The 23,781-nt window shown below is 45.4% G+C and overlaps 1 protein-coding gene across 1 annotated transcript in view; it reads right to left on the bottom strand.

Annotated features, from left to right (window-relative positions):
- The window catches only part of LOC146186685 (uncharacterized), a 49,735-nt gene extending 29,102 nt beyond the window's left edge, over nt 1-20,633 (bottom strand). Inside the window, exons 1-4 of the mRNA XM_084608082.1 lie at nt 20,528-20,633; nt 19,337-19,492; nt 18,878-19,204; nt 9,747-10,070 (exon numbers count right to left, since the gene is read on the bottom strand). Coding sequence (XP_084464208.1) covers nt 9,747-10,070; nt 18,878-19,204; nt 19,337-19,492; nt 20,528-20,594 — 874 coding nt within the window. The 5' untranslated portion in view covers nt 20,595-20,633. The remainder of the gene's footprint in view (nt 1-9,746; nt 10,071-18,877; nt 19,205-19,336; nt 19,493-20,527) is intronic.
- Nucleotides 20,634-23,781: the final 3,148 nt, after the last annotated feature.

Raw genomic sequence — 23,781 nt, 5'->3', positions numbered from 1 at the left:
AAAAACTTTTACAGTCCTTGGGCATGTTGATGCTAAACACAGAACAATGCGACGGGAAACATTGCAAAAATTTCATTCGCTGCCCAGATGATAGTAGACAAGTCGAAGATAATCAAGCATCTCCGAAGTCAACGTTACGGCTGATACAGGTTTTTTTTTTCCACTTCCCGAGGCCGGAGCCATCGCATATGGTCTTGTGGTATCAGTTGCAAACAGAAGCCTAGTTGCTTTAGGGAAGAAGTTGACGACCAATGTATGTAAATCTGATTTTAAAAACTGGTTATGTCTCCAAAGTAGTGTGTTTGAGAGACGTTGTAAAAAGTCAATCATGAAACTAGTCAGCTGGTTATCTGAATGATCAAGTTAGCTGTAATTATTACAGTAGCAGCATGACTGCAGTCACAGATATCTAGTTCACCATTAGTAATAACTATATTTGTTTTCAAAACTTTGAAAACATGAGAACTTTTGCTGTATTCGAGGACAAACCTTAACCGTTTTTATGTATTTAAAACATCGCGCGTAAACAGTGAGCTCATTGAGACGGGTACTTAATCGCGCCACTCCCACAGTGCGCGTGGGATGTCATCGTGTTTGTTCTCTCCGCGGTATCCGCCCTACCCCAAGCCGCACAAGTCATTTGCCCAATATTAGCTGTTTCCGCAATGTACTGGTCATACGTAGGGCCGGCCATTGCCATCATATTGCCAGCATTGGGCCAATGTTTTAATACGCCTCGGGTACGTTTCTCGCCATCACTCGCTGCTTCTGCTGAGGTGCGCACGATATGGTCACTTGGCATATGTGATGCGACGTGAGGTTCCGTTTAAGACACTAGGAGGCTTTCAAAGAGTATGCGAAACTGCCCTAATTTGGAGAGGCATAAAGTTTTAGGGGAGTCGTAGGCCTGAAATCCTAAAAAGTTTATATTCATAATTTAGTTTTAGCTATCGATTTACGAATACAACAGCCTGTCAATCAGTAATACGTAATAAAAATTATTAGCAATAGTTAAACAGCTGACTAGTTAACCCGGTTCGTCTTCTTACAACTTCCTGAAAGGCTAGCGTCGCATTAGAGAATATCTATGTTTAGTTAAAAACGCCTATTTTCAAAATTTCGCCCCAAGCTATCCTGAAACATACTATACATCGGTTTCTAGCCACTAAATCGTCTGTATTGACATCTATAAACTGCTGTCTGGTGTTCTGAATCTTCGTCCTTTCTCTGTGACCGTGCGATAAAATCAATTGAGTCAAAAGACAGAAAACAAGTCCATATCTGCACTAGAGTCAGTACAAAGCGGCACTCGAATGCAAGAAGGTTGATAAGGCTTCCGAACTCGGCGGTAACACATCGAGGTTCTGCATAGGCACGTCGAGCATGTAAATAACCATAGCACGTAGAATGTAGTGCCCGAGCACAAAAAAAGGGCAGCGGCTAAACGGGACGCGAAGTAAAGCACAGTGAGGCCAGCTACGCCGAGTGCAAAGCCTAGCCGAAAGACAAGAGACCAAGATTGGCGGATTTTCCGGCCAGGAACGCTCCTGGGAGACGATGTTTCTTTCCAATTTCGACAAAAAAAGGATGCTCAAATGTGGCAAGGTCAGATAACGAGGCCTGCCATCTAGACGCACGCGCGGCTACCTCCATCTCTGAAACATCGGACAATTCCTATCCATTTGAAATTGCGTCAAGTTGAGTGCCTACTGCCAACAGCAACACAGGTGATATATTCATAAACAAAGGGTTTCTTTTGAAAGGGCGGTAAATACATTAGTGCTCATCTAAGCAGAGCTATTAGCTGAAATGATAAACTTCAATCTTAGATCCCAAATTCTTGTTCAGTGACCAAGTATTTTTTGATGAGAGGGAACTGACAAGCCGCAGAGGATTTCTTTTTTTTTTTGTAGTGAGCCATATTCAAAACCCCAACCCAGTTCCAATTTTACCGTAATGATAAGCTTTTGGATCTTACTTTCTTTTGAAAGTATAGAAAATGGGCCATTGGGAAAGCGCGACTGAAAATATTGACTTGAAAATTAACCAGACCCCTGAGAAGTACGGATCGAAGTTTCCCACTGTTACGTATGAGAACGTTTGTCGCTTGATTGAATCGTTTAGCGTTTATTGGTTTCGAGAGGTTGGTTTTATATTTCTCCAGATCGATCATATGCCATCAACTGCACAAAATATGAATAGATCGATGGAAGATCTGATTCCAGAAGATGATGATAATGAAGAGGTCAATAGCCCAGTCACAAAAGAAGCAAAAATGCGTCTCAGCTGGGTTAATATTTAGTTTTTATTATTTGTATTTAATCAAAAACTCCAATATTGTATACAAATTGGGTGACCGAGATAGAAGACTGGGCAAGTAGTAGCCGTGATGTTTTGTGTACTGGCTACGCCTAACGTATCCATACGAAACCGTAATTTTGAATGCTATTTAAGATGGAATCAATTTAAGCTCTCATGCATTCTATCTAGTGTACTTTCTTGCTGCCTAGTGGGAAGACAAGAAATGTAGCTGTCATATATGCGATTGCCGCATAAACCTGCTGTTCACATTCAGGCAGGTCTCGGTGGACCCCGATGTGTCCCTGACTGCGAGCGTTGTAACCTTTATTCTTTTTTTTGCCTATTTCCTTAATAATATTGCTACAAAATTTTCATCAGTATATCTTGATATATTACCAAAACAATAAACTTTCTGGAATGAGACTGAGTCAATATCCAATTTCACATCTTTAGCCGCCAAATACAACGTTTCCTTCTTCAGTATGATCAAATTCCTTGTATGCTATTTCAGTACGTTGCGGCATACAGTTCATCTAACCTCGTCAAGCATATTACATAACAGGCTTAAAAAAGATGTGGTTTCTGCGAGTGTTCGCGTTTTCTCACTTCCTGATTACGTGGATTCGTATCATTACGTGTATTAGGTTCTTCATCTTATCATTACAAACGCGAGAAGGCTTCCAAAACTTCGCGAAAAAATTTCCTCCTAGTCGCTATGCCTTTAACGTCCCTAATTTAGCGAAGACAAACGATTGGCCAGCTTATTGTAGATACTTTGAGCATAATCAGAAAAATAATCTTTTCACAAACTTTCGTGTCACTTTTTGAACGGTATGCCTAAAATGCGAGAGTGCGAGGGGAAAAGCGACGTGAGTGCGGCTGTTTTGAAAAGTTTATTTGCAAAATACGGGTAAATGTGGTCATCCTGTGCAACATTTGAAGCATACGAATCAGGAGCGAATATTTTGTTGTCAGGGTCTTTCTCATTCCATATGAAACAGGGAAAGCTACGCTGCTGGATCGATCGATGGATGGAAGGAATATAGGAGCGTGCCCTTTGAAACGGGGAGTAGCAGTAGCTATTGTGAGCGCAACGCGTGAACTTTCACCTCTTTCATCTGTATAGATCCATCATCATTATCATCATCATCGCTGACTGCTGCGCGGAGCGTCGCGCGCTGTGTGCCAGCTGGTTCTGGAACAGAACAGACGTTTTGTGCAAGTGCTGTCTCACAAGTGGCGGAGGTGCGATTCGTATTCCCCACCTCTCGTTTTTAGACCCACCTACCGTTCTCCCTGGAGCTCCGTTCAGGCCTTCGCTTGCGTCCACGGTCCTGTGCTATGGATGAGGGCAACGGTGCTCGCTCACCCCCGGCGTCTCCTCCTCCTACTGCGGCTGCCCCTGCCTGGACTGTCACCAGCCGCCAGCGCGATCCCCAAATCTTTGCTGGCCTTCGCGGTGAAGATGTCGACGACTGGCTCGACAACTACCACAGGGTCAGTGAATTTAAGCGCTGGGATGACGCTCATAAACTGCTAAACGTCGTCTTCTACTTGGCTGACGTCGCCAAAACCTGGTTCCTCAATCACGAGAATGACATCGCTGACTGGCCTACATTCACGGACCAGCTAAAGAAAATTTTCGGCACTCCGGCTGGTCGCTCAGAGCAGGCAAAGAAAAAACTTGAAGCTCGTCTCCAGCAGCCCGGCGAGTCCTATACGTCGTATATCGAGGACGTTCTGGCCCTTTGTCGCCGTGTCGACGCTGCTATGCCTGAATCTGAGCGTGTTCGCCACTTAATTAAGGGCATCAACACTACTGCTATCAATGCCTTCGTGTTTAAAAACCCGTCCTCCGTATCTGACATCACATCCACATGTCAACGTCTGGACCAGCTACAGTCCTGCCGCCTCGTGCAAGACCCCAGTGATGGTGGCTCCCTCATAGATGGAAATTTGCGGTCCCTAATCCGCACCATGATCCGGGAGGAGCTCTACGGCCTCACCAACCCCTCTGCAGTATCTCCAACTCTTCCGCCAGCAACGGTGAATTTGCACAGCATCATCAAAGATAAACTGACGAATTTCAACTGCACTGTGGCACCTGCCCCACCTCCCATTGCCTCCCAACCTCCCTCGCCGCCTCCCAACGCCCCCCAACATTCCTTACCAACCTATGCCGAGATTACTTCACGTCAACCCACTCCGCCTTCCCCGACTTGTTCGGCACCCGTGTGCGGTCACGTCGCTGTCATGGCACCATACCCTACAGTGCACCGTCCTGTTACAGCCTGGCGCCCCTCCCGCCCTGTGTGCTACTATTGTGGGATACGTGGCCACATTGCCCGTGTCTGTCGCCGCCGCCAACAAGACGAGCAACGGGGTTATGCTCCCTTTGAACGTGCCCGCGTGCGCCAGCCTGATGATTCTGCACTGCCCTACTCAGACTTTTACCGGCGTTCTTCCTCTCCTCCGAATTCCACCAATGTTTCACGGCCCTCGCGTCCTTCCCGACGCCGATCCCCTTCGCCTTTTCGCCGCACGTCACCGCTTCGTCCTGCCTCGCAACACTTCCAACCTATAACGGAAAACTAACCGAAGCAGTTTTTGGAGGGAAAGCTGCTTCGAGTTCGAAATCTACAATTCCTCCTGGGCGACCGTCGAATATGTTAGTAGTGATTGTTGAAGGATTGTACGTTGAGGCCCTCATCGACACCGGCGCCGCTTATTCCGTCATGCATTTCTCTCTGTGTTCTCATCTGCGCAAAGTTATAACGCCATACATCGGTCCGCCACTTCGTGGAGCTAATGGAACTCTTATGAAACCCACCGGTCAATGCACAGCACGTGTCCTCATCGATAACCAGCGGCATCATATCGAATTTATTGTCCTCCCCACGTGCGTTCATCTCATGATCTTGGGGTGGGATTTCTTATCGTCGGCGTCCGCCCTCATCTCTTGCCGTGAGCGCCTTATTCATCTTGCGGACCCCGATATATTACCGACTTCTGATTGTTCACCACCACACGTGTTCGCAGCAGTTGATTTCGTTTTGCCCCCAGGACGCGAGCAGCTGATCATCGTGGCATTGGACTACCCTCTCGATGGCGAAGCCTTCGTTATGCCCGCTCCTCGGTGGACCTCCGACGGCCTAGCTCTTGCCTCGTGCCTCACCTCCTTCACCCGCGGTTGCGCGGTCGTTGCGGCCCCCAATACAACTCTCCAGCCGTTCTTACTGCCCAGAGGAGCCACAGTTGGGTTTATTTTTGACTGCGATCCCGTTCCCCTCAACACACTTTCCAGCGCACCACCGCCTCCTGTCAAGCCTCCATTTCCGACATCCTCTGCGCTCGCAGCCGCCATCAGCCCTGACCTTACATCCGAGCAGTCCACAGCACTGCTAGACGTCCTCCTGCGGCACCGAGAGTCTTTTGATGTGTGCGCATCAACGTTGGGGAAGACCTCCGTCACCTCTCATCGCATAGAGACGGACGGCTCTGCTATTGTTCGACGAAGGCCGTATCGCGTTTCAGCAGCAGAACGCAAAGTCATTGAGGAGCAAGTTGCTGACATGCTTGCTCGAAATGTCATCCGACCATCCACGAGCTCTTGGTCCTCACCTGTAGTCCTCGTTCGTAAAAAAGATGGTTCAGTCCGCTTCTGCGTAGATTACCGGGCACTTAACAAGATCACGCGCAAGGATGTTTACCCTTTGCCTCGTATTGATGACGCATTAGACTGTCTCCAAGGCGCTGAGTATTTCTCCAGTCTCGACCTCCGCTCGGGATACTGGCAAATTCCTATGCACGATGCAGACAAGGACAAGACTGCCTTTTCTACCCCCGACGGTCTCTACGAATTTAACGTGATGCCTTTCGGACTCTGCAATGCGCCGGCCACCTTTGAGCGCATGATTGATACCGTGCTTCGCGGCATGAAATGGAAAACATGCCTATGTTATCTCGACGACATCATTGTCTTCTCGTCAAACTTCACTCAGCACTTGCAGCGTCTCAGTGATGTCCTCACGTCCCTTGCCCAGGCGGGGCTTCAGCTGAATACTAAGAAGTGCCACTTTGCCAGTAACACCATCAAAGTACTCGGCCATGTCGTCAGTAAGGCAAGCATCCAGCCTGATCCCGAAAAAATTACGGCTGTCGTTAATGTTCCTCGGCCCCACGTCAGAAAGATCTTCGCAGCTTCCTTGGCTTAGCCTCCTACTTCCGCCGTTTTATTCGGAACTTTGCAACAATTGCTGCCCCGTTACACAAGCTCGTGTCATCCCAAGTGTTTTACACCTGGTCCACTGAATGTGAAGACGCCTTCAAACTCTCAAGCAGGCACTCACTTCTACCCCTGTGCTTCGCCATTTTGACGCTGACGCCCACCATACTTCACACAGGCGCCAGTGGCCACGGTATTGGCGCGGTTCTCTTGCAACGCAACGCAGTGTCTGAAGAGCAAGTTGTCGCATACGCCAGTCGTACGCTTACTGCAGCTGAGCGTAACTATACTATTACCGAGCAAGAGTGCCTCGCCGTTGTTTGGTCGGTTCAAAAATTTCGACCTTATTTGTATGGCCGCCACTTCACCATTGTCACAGACCATCACGCACTCTGTTGGCTGTCATCGCTGAAGAACTTATCGGGTCGACTGGGTCGCTGGGCACTACGTCTTCAAGAATACACCTTCACTATCACTTATAAATCTGGGCGAAAACACCTCGACGCTGACGCCCTCTCCGGCTGCCCATTGCTACCTACTGACGCGGCCCCACATACGGTCTCCTCTCCCTGCTGGCATCCGAGTCAGCCTTCTGCTGGCCACCTGAATGTTGCACCCATCGCTATAGCTCCACTCGAGAACAATGCTGATTTCTCGTCCCTGCAGCTGACTGACCCTTACTGCCGCACAATCATCGCTCGCCTCTGTGGAGAATCAGTTGTCCCAAACAGTCGGTTGCGCCGTCAGCTTCGTCGGTTCCGATTTCACCATGGAACACTTTACCGCGACGTTTATCACCCTAGGGGTCAACGCTGGGTACCCGTTGCCCCTCGCTCCCTTCGTTTTAAAATTATGGAGGCTTACCACGACGACCCCACTGCTGGACATTTAGGCCACTTTAAAACGACCGTATCAAGAGCCGCTACTTCTGGCCTGGGCTTTCTGCCAGCGTCGCCAAATACATTTCATCATGTCCGTCTTGCCAGCATCGCAAGCGTTCAGCATCCCCTCCTGCTGGCCTACTGAAACCTCTACCTTGCCCATCTGGGCCTTTTGACACGGTCGCCATTGACTTGTTTGGTCCTCTCGCTTTGACGTCAGACGGCAACCGTTTTGTTATCACTGCCATCGACCATCTAACGCGGTACGCTGAAACCGCACCTCTTCGCTCCGGTGCCGCCTCTGAAGTCGCCGATTTTTTCCTGCGTGCGATAGTTTTGCGTCATGGTGCTCCTCGTATTCTCATTAGCGACCGTGGAAAGACATTTCTTTCTCAAGTCCTTGAGGAAGTACTGCGCGCAGCCAACATCGTCCATAAGACTTCTTCTAGCTACCACCCTCAGACCAACGGACTCATCGAGCGGTTTCATCGCACTTTGTCCGACATGATATCCATGTATATCGCTCCTGATCACCGGAACTGGGACAACGTTTTACCTTTCGTCACCTACGCCTACAATTCCGCTGTTCAGCGCACTACTGGTTATAGCCCTTTCTTTTTAGTTTATGGCCGTCAACCATCGACAGTACTGGACACTACTTTCTTCTCTGCTCCCTCTACGTCTGAATCTCTGGGCGAAGAGTTTGCCACTCGTATGGCCCAGTGTCGCCAACTTGCCCGTTTGAACACTGAAGATGCTCAACAAGAACGCAAAGCCCTGTATGATCAACGCCATCGAACTCCCTCCTTTTACGCCGGTGATGAAGTTCTCCTGTGGACACCAATCCGCATTCCTGGCCTGTGTGAGAAGTTTCTCCATCGTTACATTGGCCCTTATACAGTACTTCAACAAACGTACCCGTTGAACTATCGCGTTATTCCCTCGCACACCGTCGCAGATCGACGTCGTCGCTCCGAAGAGATCGTCCACGTCTCGCGCATGAAGCCCTATGCCCGTCGTCCCTCATCCCTGTAATCAGCGACCAGGGTGGCCGCTCTTTTGTCAGGGGGATTTGTGTGAGTGCAACGCGTGAACTTTCACCTCTTTCATCTGTATAGATCCATCATCATTATCATCATCATCGCTGACTGCTGCGCGGAGCGTCGCGCGCTGTGTGCCAGCTGGTTCTGGAATACAACAGACGTTTTGTGCAAGTGCTGTCTCACACTATCATGCTCATTTTTCTCCCTATATCTTAATTATTGTTTTATATTGGTTAACTATACCATCATTCTATTTATTAAATTTTTGTTTCTACATTACTAACATTATGTCACTTCTATGCTTTTAAGCCACCAATCTTCCATTGGTTTTTTGCTAGCTTCCACCGCCGGTTTATTCACCCGGCCACTGGTATCTCTAAACCCCAGAGCTTCAGGAACAGTGACTGCGCCTGCATCAACTTCCGAATGAATACCATTACATTCGAGTATAATATGGTGAATTGTTTCACTGGAGTTACCACATACAGAACATGCGCCATCTTCATTGTTCAATTTCCTTTTGTAGCTGCGTGTTCTAAGGCACCCTGATCTAGCATCAAAAAGTAGGGCACTGCCTCTAGAGTTATCAAACAAAGCTTCCTTCCTGATCTGCCATTTCCACTTTCGGTATAATTTCTCACTCTGTTTCTTTTCCATCGAATTTATCCAATTTTTACCTTCTGTGTTTTGCACCTGTTACTTAACGCTCTTTATTTCTCCGTCTTTGTGACTAGCACACTTACAGTTAGTTTCCTAGTTTGTTTCTTCCATTGTGAGTCAACGCTTTTTACGTATAGATATCTAAATACTTTAGCTACCCATCTGTTACTGTCCAATTTCCTCAGGCGCTCCTTATATAATATTTTACTCTGAGCTTCCCGTATTTCGAAAGATCCCCAGCCCATATCTACCTGTACCGCCTCATTTGTGGTTTTGCCGTGCGCACCTAGTGCTAATCAACCAACGGCTCTCTGACTTATTTCTAATGTCGACTGTACCTCTGTATCATTCCGGAACGCTAGCGCCACCTTTGATGAAGTAATGTGAGCAGCAACAATGCGCCGTTTTGGAAATATCTGTTCCTAGACTGCGCTTCTCGTGACCTGCTTTATATGTTTTGCTGCCACATGGGTCGCTCGATCAATAGCGCCCAGACCACACTGAAGGCAACAGCATGACCTTATATTCCAGGCACCTATGTCACTAATTCAAGGCTTTAGTCACAATAGCACTTATCGGTGCATGGCAGGGAATACATGGTGGTCTGCAGTTTCTTTGAAGATTCACACGACTTACCGAGTGGCACACTGGCGTTCACTTCAGCCTCGGGACCCCGAACAGTGATTCCGGAATCAGACGAACCCACGGCGCTCACAAACAGCCGGTACTCGATGCCTCCCGGCAGAGGCAGCGTGGCATTTATCACATTATTGTCGAGGGACCATTCTTCCGGCAGCGCAATATCCATTACTCCTCGGGGGCCGTGACGCTCATTCGTTGCCTCCCAGCGTACATGAAATCCGGCCGGGTCGCTGTTCCAAGCGGAAGGACCGACGATGTTCAAAACCACGTTCCGTTGTTGTGACGAGAGCACTGATACTAAGCCCGGAGCTTCTGGCTCTGCATGGAAGAGCAAATAAGCGGCACTGTGGCTTTCCCGACCTGGATGTCGAATTCTGTCATCTAATTTCAAAATGAAGATTATTATTATGCATGTAGAAGGCTGATAAACCGAAAGGGCTTGCATATGCCCTCAACATCCCTCTGAGAAATAACCAATAACCTGTCTGCTAATAGTAGATGTTGTGAAATGACGCTGTTCTATTCACTCTCTGACGACTGTTTCCGGAACTCAATATCTTAAGCAGAGAGCCTTTCCTGCCTCGTGAGAGGTGCGAAAGAATCCTCTGAGCGGAAGCTATGAACGAAATGTGTAAACTGATGGGGCGTCCAAGATCTGGAACAAATCCTGGGATCCACGGGGAATATTCTATATATCTACAGACAACAAACATTCTCCAGCGCTAGAGACACACAAGCAGTACCAGAAGCACTTTGTCCCCATTAGGCCATCACGCCATGGCTGATACACCAAAATATAATTGTGATCGGGTCATGGAGTCAAGCCACCTCAAAAAAGCAGGGCACGCTCCCTGCAGACTTCAGACAGCGTCGCGATGTACGAGTCGCCAGGCACAAGTAGAGTTGAGCTGTTGACAAACTGTACAACCAATGAAGAGCGAAAGCCCCATTCGCCAAACAACAAGCGAGCCCAGCCTACCGCATATATGCGTACATTACGTCCATTCAAACTGGAGGCCCAACCAGAGAGTCCTCCGCCAGAATCTCCCAACGCCAAGAGAGCCAAGCATGCCCCTTATGTGCAAGTCAAGTGTACCTAAGTGTATCCCTGGCATTTTGAATTCGATGCATAGTCAGCGACAAAAGGGATTCGTGAAACAAAAAAAAAAACATTCCCTTTTACGTTGTCTCGCTAGCTTTTCCTCTGATATTACTCCTCTAAATGCGGCGTGCTTGTCCCCACGCGATTCAGCATATTTCATGACTATGTTTGTCCAGCTACATAGAAATAAGTATTTTTCCACGAACTCACGTCCTGCAAACTTTTGCCCCTGACTCTATGTTGTGTTTAGTTTGATTTGAAGTTAATTACAAAACTGCTTTCAGTTTCTTCTGTGTTTAAAGGATATATTTATGCCCTTTCTACGCTCTTCCGAACTTGATCTTTTATGAATCTCTCCAATATGCCTTTTTCTACCTTGCCGTAAAGAGCCCCAGTCCTCCTGTAAAAGGAAATTAGAGAATTGTATTACTCAGGTGTGGATATAGCTCTTGGGAGTGTGCCTGCGCTCTACTTTTTAGGCTGCCACACGGTGATAATAATGATTTCGTCCGTGCACAAGCACTTTACTACCCCGCTATATAATAATATTTAATACTGTCTGTATTAATCATTACGTGCTAGTTAGGATACAGCAGTAAAATACTACATTTTATGAAATCGCTGTTGCCTGCTGACATCGTACAAACGGACGACAGGTCTATACACGGCCATGTCACCTGCTAGAGACGTACGCCTGAATTTTTGCCGATTTGGGGGGAACGGGAAATGTAACGTTATTACGTTAAAATATTGCGGTATGGGTAGCGTCGCCTTTCGCGGCTTGAACCCATGTAGCCCCAAGAAATCGTTGCCATCCATTTGGAAGGCATATTAAACTGGAGAGCGCCACCCTAACGTCCGAAAAAAATGTCTATGGGAATGGCCATCAAACGTTTGATGCCTCATTTTTGTGATCAATCTATATCGACTTTTGCCGATGAAAGGGCGATTACGAGAAAATGTCTGATATTGTTGATCAACGTTTGATGCGATGTTATCAGCATGCCTCTGTCGGGTACCAGGTGGTAGGTGAATTACACCGGTACAATTGCGCACCATCTTTTAAGCCCCTCATCTTTCAACATTTGTGAGTGTGTTTTCGGTAGGTGGTTGTCCATAAGCGAAAATAAAAAGGGGACCATGGCACTCTCGATTTTGAAGCTTCCTAATAATGTCGCTGTCAAATGGTACCTGACAAGTGACGTGTTCAGGCACTGATTGGCCAGAGGTGCACTGATGCTCCGTCTCTGTTTCTTTTCTCCCACTGAAGTCAATGTACATAAGACTGTTTGGAGGCTTGTGTGAAGCCATGAGACCAGAGGACAGGGTCCTGTTACAAGGAGCTGCGAACTTGAGCAGCTATTTTGATCTGAAAGTGTGTGGAAGGAATCCAATACTACTAGTTATTAACAGTCCCTAGTATGGAGCTTCACAACTTCAATAAACCAAACAGCATTCTTCTGGGGTCTGCCAGCATAGTGTCCACTTCTCTTAAAGATTGTTATGATGATGTGACACAGCTTAAAAACGTGACATTAAAAAAGACTGCATCTAGGGTACTTTTTGATTCAAAGCGTGAAAACTTTCCACTGAACAACAAACAATTTTGAGAGGTGTCTTTCACGACAGGAGTAAAGTGGCGACATTCGCTGTTGGCTGACAGCTGCTCCTCAATTTTACCATTCCGGTAGATTATAGCTATAATGAGTATAGGCAGAATTTCCGCTTCGGGCAAATAACATTGCTGAACGAGTGAACTAAACTCGATTGGCGACATAGCAGTATGCTAAAAAAACACGTCAATTGTGGAAAGTTACTCAAGGAGTGTACAATTTTCTTTAACAGACATGGATGTGACAGGAATTTGGAGCGAGTTGTGTCAAATTGTGGCAAAGTCATCTCAGAGAGAGTTTATATTTGCGTCCTCTTAAAGAAATTCAATACATCCTAACTACTGCAAGCATTACACTCATTGTAGCATGCAGTACTCTATAAAGTAATCTTGAGAGTAATCTTTCGTGACACCATTATATTTACATTATCCTAGCATTTTCATATTCATCTCGAAAATAATTCTTAAGTATACCCACGCATCCAGGGAACCTACGTCAAATATTTAATGCACAATAAATGGAACTTGTTAGATATAGGATGCTAGGACACCTTATTTACCATATTTTTATGATCTAGTACAATTGTACACCATTCCCTTCACTGAGTGCGCACAGTGTTATGATGTACGTTCAGTTAATCGCCACACTTAAAGCCGCCTATGGAGATAAAGGGAGTGAGGGAAAGAGTGGCGTAGACGGCCGCCAGCACCGCGGAGCCGTAGTCATCTGGTGTGAGAAAATGCTCACCGTACCTTTGCTGCCGCTCATGATAGCTGCGGCCCAATTCGCGACACGCATGATTGGCTATTGGCGCCATGTCGTTCCTCTCAATGGTCCGAAGCTGGTGAGATTTCAAATTTCAAGCCTGTTTCAAATTTGTGACGCGGATATGTGTTGTATCGAAATGATTCAGAATGATGTTCCATGTCGCAAACGAGGCCATGAATGTTATGAATAATAACATTCGGGCGCCACGTTTGGGACCAGAATGAGGCGACCGCGTAAAAGGCATGGTTAATTTGACATAGAGTATAGGCGGCTGTCAGCTCATCGTAGTTTGCTAAAGACTTATTCTGGGTAGTAAATTAAGCTGAGACATCATGTTGTTATTGTTGAGGACACTGAAATGATGTCAAAAGGCTATATTTCAGCTTCACAATCATTCAGAGGATTATTACTGATGACGCAGATTCACAGTCGCACGGGGGCACTAGCTGTCCTCCCGCTGCAAACGCTTCGCTCCCATATCGAAATAATCGGTCCGCGGACTGGTTGCAAAGCACAGCAGTAGCATCCTTTTAGCTCCACCTTACTAGCTCAAGTGGTTGAGCTGCGCCGGAAGAGGAACTTAAGAAAGCACCGCGATTCTTTCCAATTCTCTTTCTGTATGGCGCGTGAGTGCGAGAACCTGAGCACTAATATGTTGAGGTGGCTGTGCAAGGAACCTCGCGGCGACACGCGGCGCAGGATTACCAACGACCGCCTTGAATGTCGAACTATCTGTGTTCTGGTCATCGTTCAGATCAGCGGGGTTTCACGGCGTGATCGCTGTAGTGAAAGTTCGGCTTACATTTGTTTAATTGCTAGCCTCATTATTTGGCATTTCTGAACTGGTCGCAAATTGCGTGAGTAATGAGAGCTTGGCACTATAGTTCCCTGCCTGGTAAGACGTTGGTCCCAATATTATAGTCATTTGCCAGATCACTACTGCTGGCTTCCTTCCTGCCTCCCAAATATTCAGCTGTGAGCCTCATCAGAATGAATCTCTTTCCTTTTTTCTCTGCTATTATGTCCTTCCGTGTGCCTGTGCTTTTCCCATCAAGATCCTGCCTGCATCACTGCTGTATGACTTCATTATACACAAAGAGGCAGGGGCTGAATTTATCTGTTCATCCATTTTGTAAAATTCTCATAGGCTTTGAATGAATGGAAATTAATTCAATACCATTTTCATTATTTGCAGTATCTTATACGTTTAGGTGTTCGTGTTCTCTTCGAGCTCTGTATTGATGCCTCTTAATTGTATCTGGAATATTTGTGTGTGCGACAGTTTGTGATGCTCGGCTTTACACACATGTTCACACACGGCTTCACAGATGTCGGAAGTTGTCTTACAAGGAAAGGGTACCTGCCTGGTTTTGGCTACCGCTATGCCTTCAATTCAATGTCAATGAGATTAAAAGCGTTTAAACGATGGAAAAGAGAATGAAAATTACTGATAGCCTCTTTTATTCAAAAAAGGACTGTATCTTCCACGTTCCTGACATATGTTTGCTTGCCACATTTGATGTTTTTTCCTGTAAACAATTTGTTCGAGTATGCATACAGACACCCCATTTGCTTAAGTTTCACAAAATAAAAATAATTACGCAACCATACGTTTTGTGGGCACGTTCTACCACGCAGGTTGTTCATTGACTTTTTGTAGCTCTCTGTTTAGTACAGCAAGAAAATAATATTTCTTTATTGGTTTGCATTTTTTTGTTCTGGACAATAAGAGATGTGTGTTTTAGTGCCTGCGTTCAAATGTCGCTAATAAGTGAATGTGAGATGCTATCAATGCTAGTTAGGAGCAATGGTACTTTCCGCTTCCATTCTGTGCCGAATATTGCGTTGCCGTCATTGCGCTCCGGCTGTTACTCTGCTGACGTCTCGTAAGTTCGCACGGCTTCTCCTTCCGTAGCTGCTGTCGAATGTGCGACCGAAAATGTGTCACGATTACAAGCCAGATTTTTAGACACAAGATTGCATTTTTATTCACCAAAATAGGCAGGTAAAATTCCATATTATACACCGAGCGCAGAAAAATAGGCAATAATTTTTTTTTTCAGAAGCGCACATTACATAATAATCAGCGCACAACATCTGCCACAAAATGGGAAAAATAACATGCACATTGATTCGGGACTTTAAGGAAGGCGTGAACCTTAGTAGCAGTTTTCTAAAAGCATGCCCATAACATACCATATAATTCACATGCTTCTGCAAAGAAAAGGGAGTGGCGGTTTTCTGTCGCAAGAAAACTTTGCAATTTAGATTATAAATTTCTAAAGCGTTGGTGCGCCTGGAAGTAAACAATAAAATTGAAATCTAAGTGCTGAAAACAGTTAGGGCACTTAATAAAAGACGATGTTTTCTACGTTTAGCGCCAGTTGGCCTGTAATGTAACAAGAACAAAAAGCAAGCGATGAACGCCTTGACAACAGGTTATATATCTAGGAAAGTACAAATTGAGTTAATTTAAATTACCTTACATATGAGCGGGAAATCTCCACCCGAACACAAAATAACCTAATGTATTGCGGACATGCACGATGCTTGAACATTAAAAGATACGTTGCCATTTATACAAATATTGTTTTCTTGTTAGGGGCCTAAAGTGTGTGGAGTCATGGACGTTTCATTGGTGCTTGCCACTTGAAAGGTCGGGGCACCCGAAATACCAGATGCAACAAATTCTTGCCATACAAAGCTGTCTGACACTGAATACGCCAGTATATATAGGTCATTCTGAATGGTCCTACGTTAGTCTACTGAGGTCCTATTGTAGATAAAAAATATCCATCCGAACATAACTGTTAATACGAAAGAAGCACTTGTACCCATACACAATCCCCTTATTATGGGCTCCCATGTATGCCCCTCCTAATGCAAAAGAAAGGTTATAGGCTGAAAAGAAATGCTTCATATTAACGAATGTTGATGGAGCGTATGTGCAATTCGAAACATCTCACGCTTTTGCTCTTCGCTATCCTAGAATATTAGCTAGCCATTACTCTTGAAGTCTGCTTGAACACTGACAACCCCTCGTTTTTGTGCAAGGTGGACTGCAATTTGGCAAACAGTTTTTCCCAACTTCTCTATAACGAAATACAGCGATTTTTTGTTCTACATTCTCAATTCATCCAATTTTGGCATGTTGATTACTCTTTTGTCTCCCCCCCCCCTCCCCATTCCCTTTCCAGTTTCTTATTGTGGTCGTGAGAAAAGTGAACGCCTCGCCGAAGTACGCTAGTCATTCGTTTAAAGTCTCTGGGCTGCTGTACATTAGCCTAAACACTAGAAAATGAACAATGATAACAGTGCCATATTGTGGACGCAGGCAAGATGTATTAATCATTATCATACATATTCCAACTACAAGGCCAATATGTTCTGTATGTTTTCACCTCACTAATTTTTCTTCGTTATATCAATTGCGTGGCCGAGGCAATGGTCATTACCTCTTCACATTAGAATTATTCTTTTGTCTATGCCATCGCCTCGCTATAAATAGTCAATTTCACATTTTTACACATTGTAGAGCATTTGATTGAAATTTTCACAAATTTACTGTTATGCCCAACCTTCCTTTTGTCTTGCCAATATCATTGATCTTATTTAGCGACTCGTTTCATAGGTTATTTAAAAGGTTAGTGTAATCGGCGTATTGAGGAAACAGGTTACATTCGTTACCTTGCATGTGAAACTGTTCCTAATTATTATCTGTGAAAAACTATGGGTGCACTTTGCCAGCCTAAAGTGCACTAGGCGAAAGCCAATGCCGCGCCACTTCGACTGTTAATGAATGCCATTTAGTCGCGGTTGGCGCTTCCTTTCTGCCTGTCTTACTTTCGTCCCAGGCAGAGCATTACACTGTCGCAAACGCTTTCATTCCGCATCGCTCGCCTTAGTCTCACGAGAAGCCTGGAGCCGCCATTGACGCAATCGTTCATTGATCTTCCGCTGTTTGATGTTGGGGCGCCTTCCTGCGCTTATCCGAACCACTTGGTGCGAAATCACTGAGCCGCTTGGGAGCCATCTGACTCACTCACTCGACTGCAACTACACTTCTGGCGAAGAGAGAGAGCAGAACCTTTAATTTTCACCAGCGGATGAAGGAGCTCCGGCCCTCCGCCGCTTGGAGAAGCGCCTTCGCAGCGCATACCCGCTCCGCCTGCCGGTGCAGGTGACATCCCTGTTACTATGCGCAGCTGTGCATTAAATAGGCGCTGCCACCTGTCGCCGAGGAGCGAGGAGGGTGTGCGCCGTTTGCCTAGCAACTCGTTCTTGTTCCTCTCTTCCAAGGTGGCAACTACCGTGGTTTTATTTTCACCTGCGGTTTTCTTCTTCTTTTCCTCTTCCAGCTTTTGCAAGTAACGGATTTGGCGGTCACCGCGAGTATGAGCGCCTTCTTCTTCTTCTTACGGACAGACGGTCACCACGAGTATCGGCGCCTAAAGGCTTTCTCGTTAAGATATCCTGTTAGGATGTGGTGCCCGGTCATTTAGTACGTTCTATAAATATGCGACGAATAATACGGGAGGGATCACGTACACCTGGCTGACATCCCTCATTTTTGGGCTTTCAATGCTGATTTATGAAACTTTAGGCGTCTGGGGAGTCACTAGCGATATATTGTAATGTATTTCGGCATTATTTTCGAATATATTTCGTCGTGTTTACATGTGAGCCTCTTTTTCCTGATTCCGTGAATCAACGATTACGGTCCCAGGGATAAAGCCTACAGGTTTACGCTAGCAGGTCTACCTGTTCATAGCCAGAGGTTCTTAGCACACTCCCGTGGATCTCATGTGAGACCGAACCATAGTCCCTTGCTTCGCATTCAATTGGGGCTAGAAACAGAGGCTTTATTAGTAATCACATGGAAAATAGAGGTCAAATAATAGACTAAGTTAGGCAGATACTGCTACTTCACGCCTGGCAATCCCATATTCCGCCAAATATTTAGTGAGGGACGGCGTGTAAAAAGGACAAAAATGGCTGCTTAAATATTTTCCGCTCAGTATCGAATATTAGCCACAGCCAGTTAGGTACCTTTAAAGTCACCCTCCTGCACATTTAAACGTGTCACATACATTTCATCAATATATCAAAAACAGAGATAATACTCGGACACCACAATGTTATGGCATATATTTATACTGGTAAAATATCCACATGTGCTACCCAGTAATTAGAGACATCATTTTTACTTCCATTAATTTCTACGCAATTTCCTCAATGCTGTGATGCTATTATATTCTTACTATTATGAGTATGACTGCAATGATGTGCTTCTACCTTACTGAATATACCCCTGAAGTTTTATTCTCTTCCTTTTGTATGTAGTAGCATATATGTCCGAAGTAACGTATATGATCGACTTACTATGATTTCGACCGCCGTCGAATTTTATTCTTTGTCTCAATTCTTTCAGTTTCTGCATAGGTATGTTTTAATTCTGCTAACATGCGGTCAACGTTAATTTACTCAAAACATCGACTGCAACTATTCGTCACCGCTAAATTTGTGGCACTCAATGGTCATTTAGAGGCGTTGTGAATAAGCACTCAATTAAACGAAATAGTTCAATGAAACAGGTTTTCCTCAATACTCTATGCACTATAGCAATTATTTTTGCTACTCACCAGATGAGAGCGTGCGTAGAGTCACCATTGCCGCCCTTCCGAGCTTGTAGGCCTTTTCAGGCTTTCCACTCTGAGTGTAGAAAGGTCTGAGGATTATCCTGTAGTATGTCCATGGTGTCAACCAGTCCACATGATACGATGTCATGCGCGCTGATATAGAGTTTTGAAACGAGTGAGGAGTCGACGTCCCAGACAGAAAAAAGCCAGCAAGTTTTAAGCTGAAGCCTGGGATGTTTCTGGTTATATTCGACCAAGAAAGCTGTGCAGACGTACTGGTTACGCCTCGGCTCTTCAGCTCAACCGCTTTCTCCAGGTAGGGTAGTGGAGCTGCAATCAATACAGTGATTATTTATTGGCGTTAATAACACCGCTATCAAACAGGATTTGTGCGATTACCATTGTTATGTGTCATATATGGGGAAACAGAATGAACGCGCTAATAAAGCAGGCGAATCTCACCGCAAATGTCAGGACTCTCGTCATAAAGCTCCTGGTCACTCACGTTGGCCCCTTTAACGCAATCAATCCATCCATTGCAAAGTGCTGTAGGAGGGAGGTCTGCTTCATCGTGAGCCAAATGTGGACAGGATACATTCTTTTCCTCATATGCTAAACCTGCGTAGGGGAAAACAGCAATGGAGCCCACTGTTATGCTTGCCCTTTGGCTTAGACTGGAAGGCTCGTAGGTGATTTTCCTACTGCACGTTGGTTCAAAGCGAAACATAGCTTAATATATTTGGCTAAGCGTTTGAAAATAAGCAATTTTATTTCTATTATGGTGGTACAAGTTCTTGTGAAAAGTGCGAATGTCACATAACATAATGAATGGAAAATCAGTTCGTCCTACTATTGTTATAAAACAAGTCAGGATGTTGAATGATGGTTTGTTGCTCGTACTAAAGCCTAATTTTCGTTTACGCATTCGCTCGAGGGGTAGCATAGAGCACCTTGCGAGCAAAAATAAAGCTTCAAATACAGTACAAAGAACCAGCCAAGGATTACAGGTAAACAAAGTGAAGTAGGTATCAGCGACATGCTGCTTTTTCGCACTATGGTATAGTAAAAGGCAAAGAACAGTAAAAACACAAAAACATAAAGTAGAGTGGGAAGCTGCTTAACCACAGTCTTTGTCACATCCTGCATTCTCAGCCTCTCGCATCAAATACACAGAGATCCAGGCATGCAGGTGTTTCTTTTGTTTTTCTGAGATGACCAAATTCATCGCATTCTACTGGTGCTGAGAACGTCTTGTGAAGTCCCATTTGTAAAACTGTGCTTTGCGTAAGTTTTATGACGTTATGTCGAATCGCACGTAGAGGCTGGGGAGATCTGGTACTGAGCGAGTGTACTACACTATTAAAGAGAACGCCGCCTTCAACTGGCCTGTACACAGCAGCGCTCACGGTGAGCAATCTGGTGTTCTAAAGATTAAAATTGATAGAGTGTAGGCACCAGCCGACGAGCGAAACTTGTTAAGCTTGCAATTTTACAAATACAAGTGACAATTATTTCCGCTATGTTAAACCCTACGGCTTTTCGAGTGAAAGTGACACCATGTTTACGCCATTAGCAGAATATTGTATGCAATGAAATCAGCAAAGCAAATAGTACGGTGCAAAAATGTACACTTTGTGCTGCATATTCACTCACCAGCACTATTCAGAAGAAGAAGAAAAAGGGCCGCGAAGGCTGTTCGCAGTAGGCTACACCAGAGCATGCTTCGATTCTACGCTGCTGCCGGCAGTCGTCCAAGAAGAGTGCGAGAGTGCAGGAAGTCGGGAAACTATCAAATACTATCATACCGAAACTACCGGCGACAAAAGGCAGAGATATTTTCTAGACCGCAATGTAAGCTGGCGATAATCGCTTTTTCGCGCCACGATGCAGGCGAGTAAGAAAGTGGAGAAACGCTACATATATAGAATTTCACTTGGCTTGCACACCGATAACAGCCGAGAGGGAGGCTGATAAGGTCTCTAGCCTACGTTCTGAAGCAACGCCGGCTGTCTAAAGTCAGGAGATGGCAGAATTTTCACTGAGAAAATGGGGACTTGGTCTAAAGCAGTGCTCGTGTCTCTAGCGTCTTCTTACACAACAACACTTCTTAAACATAAAAAACTGCAGCCATCAAACGGGGCAACATAAGCGAAGCTTCTTACATCACTGAGAATCTTTTCACGCCCGCAATGAATTTCATTGATCAAAAGACAGACCTCATTCTTATCTAAGTACCAGAAATGAAAACAGTGCTCGTGGATTTACCAGAATATTGTCGGTGGGCGTCCCGGTTGAAGGAGCCGCATAAGCTGAGCTGTTTACTTCCGTACGGATGTTTCCTCGCCCACAATAAATTTCATTGATCAAAAGGCAGCCTTCATTCGTATCCAAATACCCGAACTGAAAAGGTAGCTATTAAAGTTTTATCGCCACATTTTATGGATGTGCCTCCAGGGGGACTGAGCTACGTCACATGGCAGCGAAGCCGTTGAATAAATGCAGCGTGGCGGCGCAAAAGTCACCCTATAGAGTGCAGCTGCTTATCGTGCAAACACTGAATGCGCAGCGGGAGGAACTGGCAGCGGCTTTGCTGGAAGTGCCTGCCAGTGGCTTGTCGCGGTCGCGCTTGAAGAGCCTACCCACAGTGTCGTTGAGTATTAGGTGAACCTAGGGGAGTACGGCGAAAATATGAGAGCAGCGTGTGATGCAGACAGTGTGTGATATGCTCTCTTAATGTAGATTGGTCGCTCATTCTCTCCAAATAAGATATGTCTGTCTGCCTTATATGCTTCTCGCCAGTGAACTGCCGGCGTTACCTGTTTGTCGTGACCAAACACCCGGAGGAAGGAAAGGAACTACTTCAGTGCTTTCCTGCCCTATGGTTAATAGCAAAGAAGGAAGTGACTGTCGCGATCAAGCTCGGTCCTGGCAACGGGAGAGCGGAGGATTCCGCGAATACGGAAATGATCGAAGGGGACAACCTCTGGTAGTTAGACGGCGTGCGAGTTAGCAGGTACGTGCGAGAGGCGACGAGCCATTATAATCAGCGTCATGTCGTTGTTCACTCTCTGCAGTTCTGCTTTTCAGTGCGCTCTAAAAGAGACAGTGGCGATGCTGGCAGCTGGAATAATAACGCGCGTTTGCACCTGTCTTTGGTGCATGCTGAGAGTTTAGGTGAACACAGAGGGCTGCAGAACGAAAAATGTTAGTGTAACGTTAAGAGATAGGAAGCGTGCAGAGTGGGTCCGAGATATAACTCAAGTTACTGATATTCTAGTGCAATCGTGACAAAGAAATGGGAATGGGCACGACATGTAGTGCTAAGAGAGGATAATCGATGGTCGCGTAGTGTAACAAACTTTATTCGAAGGGAAGAAAAGCGTAGCAAGGGGCGGCAGAATGTTTTGTGGGCGGACGAGGCTAAGAAGTTCGCAAGGGTCAGGTGGATGCAGCTAACACAGGGCCGCGTTATTTGGAGAAATATGGGGGAGGCGTTCTCCGTGCATTAGGTATAGTCCGCATGTTGATAGATTGTTTAGGAGTGATGATACATCATTAGATGGGGCTCGGACGTTGCCTTTCCTTGAAACTGTGTTTACACATTACCTTCTTCAGGCTGAGAAGAACGTGTACACGTGGGAAAGCGAGAGTGTTCGCGATGTCTGTGGGAAGATAGGGGAATAATCGGTCATCTGGGTAGTGGAAAGTGTATAGGATTGCAGAGTATGTGTTTGTCGCGATGACGTGTGTTCTTTCCCCTGTACTTCATTGATTGTGTTGCATATCCCCAATCATTGATTGGTTACGTTCTCTTTTCCCTAGTGATTTATTGGAAGACTACTTGTGAACTTATCTGATTGGGTATTACTCTAGTAGGGCAAGGGCATTAGGTTTAAAACAAGATGTTTTGATAGGACCGAGAGCTGGTTTCGTCAGGTAAAACTACAAATTAGTCAAATGCAAATATTTCTTCCTGTTCCTTGTATCTTGTCTGTCGGTTTATTAGTTAATAATAAATAGTTAAGCTTTCCTGTACTGTCCTCGAGTACCGTTATTGAGTAACATTCAACCTGTACGACCTCAAACATCCTACAATCACCAAATTTCACATATTTCTTTCTACGACATCCGTAAGGGAAATCAATTTCCCCCCCTTGTGAAAAAAAAAAAAAGACTTTTTTTTTTCTTCCAACAAGAACGGCTCACTGCATTCTTTCAACGCAGTTTTAGCTCCTGCATCAACATCAATAATGAAACATATCGGCATCCTTTCCCTGTCTGTTTATTACTGTGTCACTGCTGTATATGCTGCAAGTGTTATTGGGAGACACGATTTACATCATAGAGACATGTACATAATTGTGAGATAGTCGTCAATGGCCCCAGAAGCTGCATTTTCAACACCTTGTAAAGATATTGTGTGAAATGTATTGTAGGATAGCTATTAGCTGTACTAGGAATAAATAGGCTTTTAAGCAGATTATAGCTGATCAAAAAACATCTTTGGCAGTGTGGTCTTGCCGCTTTGAGAAGCGAGTTCTTGTAATCACCTTCCTTCTTATGAAAGCATTTTGATAATAAACGAGTAACCACGCTATATATAATCCTCCCAACCTAACGAGGAGAGGGGGAGGGGTCGCATCTGAAATCACAATTTTCACCAAGCAGATATGTTGTCAAATTTTCCATTTTGAATTGTTCACGTAATAAAGAAACCTCGCAGCAAGTTTGGTTGCCATGGGGCAGTAGAAACATTCAACGTATTTTTATTCTTGAAATTCACGCATCACAGAAAGCGCCTATTAACGCTTATTTTAAGACACAGCCGACGCACTCGCATAGTGGGAAAAGAACTAGCGCTGAGTGTATCGATAAGATAGAATGCTTTGTTTTTCGCGCCCTCTAGC

This window comes from Amblyomma maculatum, chromosome 6, assembly GCF_055883805.1.
Source record: "Amblyomma maculatum isolate TAMU_Amacu chromosome 6, ASM5588380v1, whole genome shotgun sequence".
In the NCBI taxonomy this organism is placed as follows: Eukaryota; Metazoa; Arthropoda; class Arachnida; order Ixodida; family Ixodidae; genus Amblyomma; species Amblyomma maculatum.
This window is presented reverse-complemented; position numbering and strand designations above follow the sequence as displayed.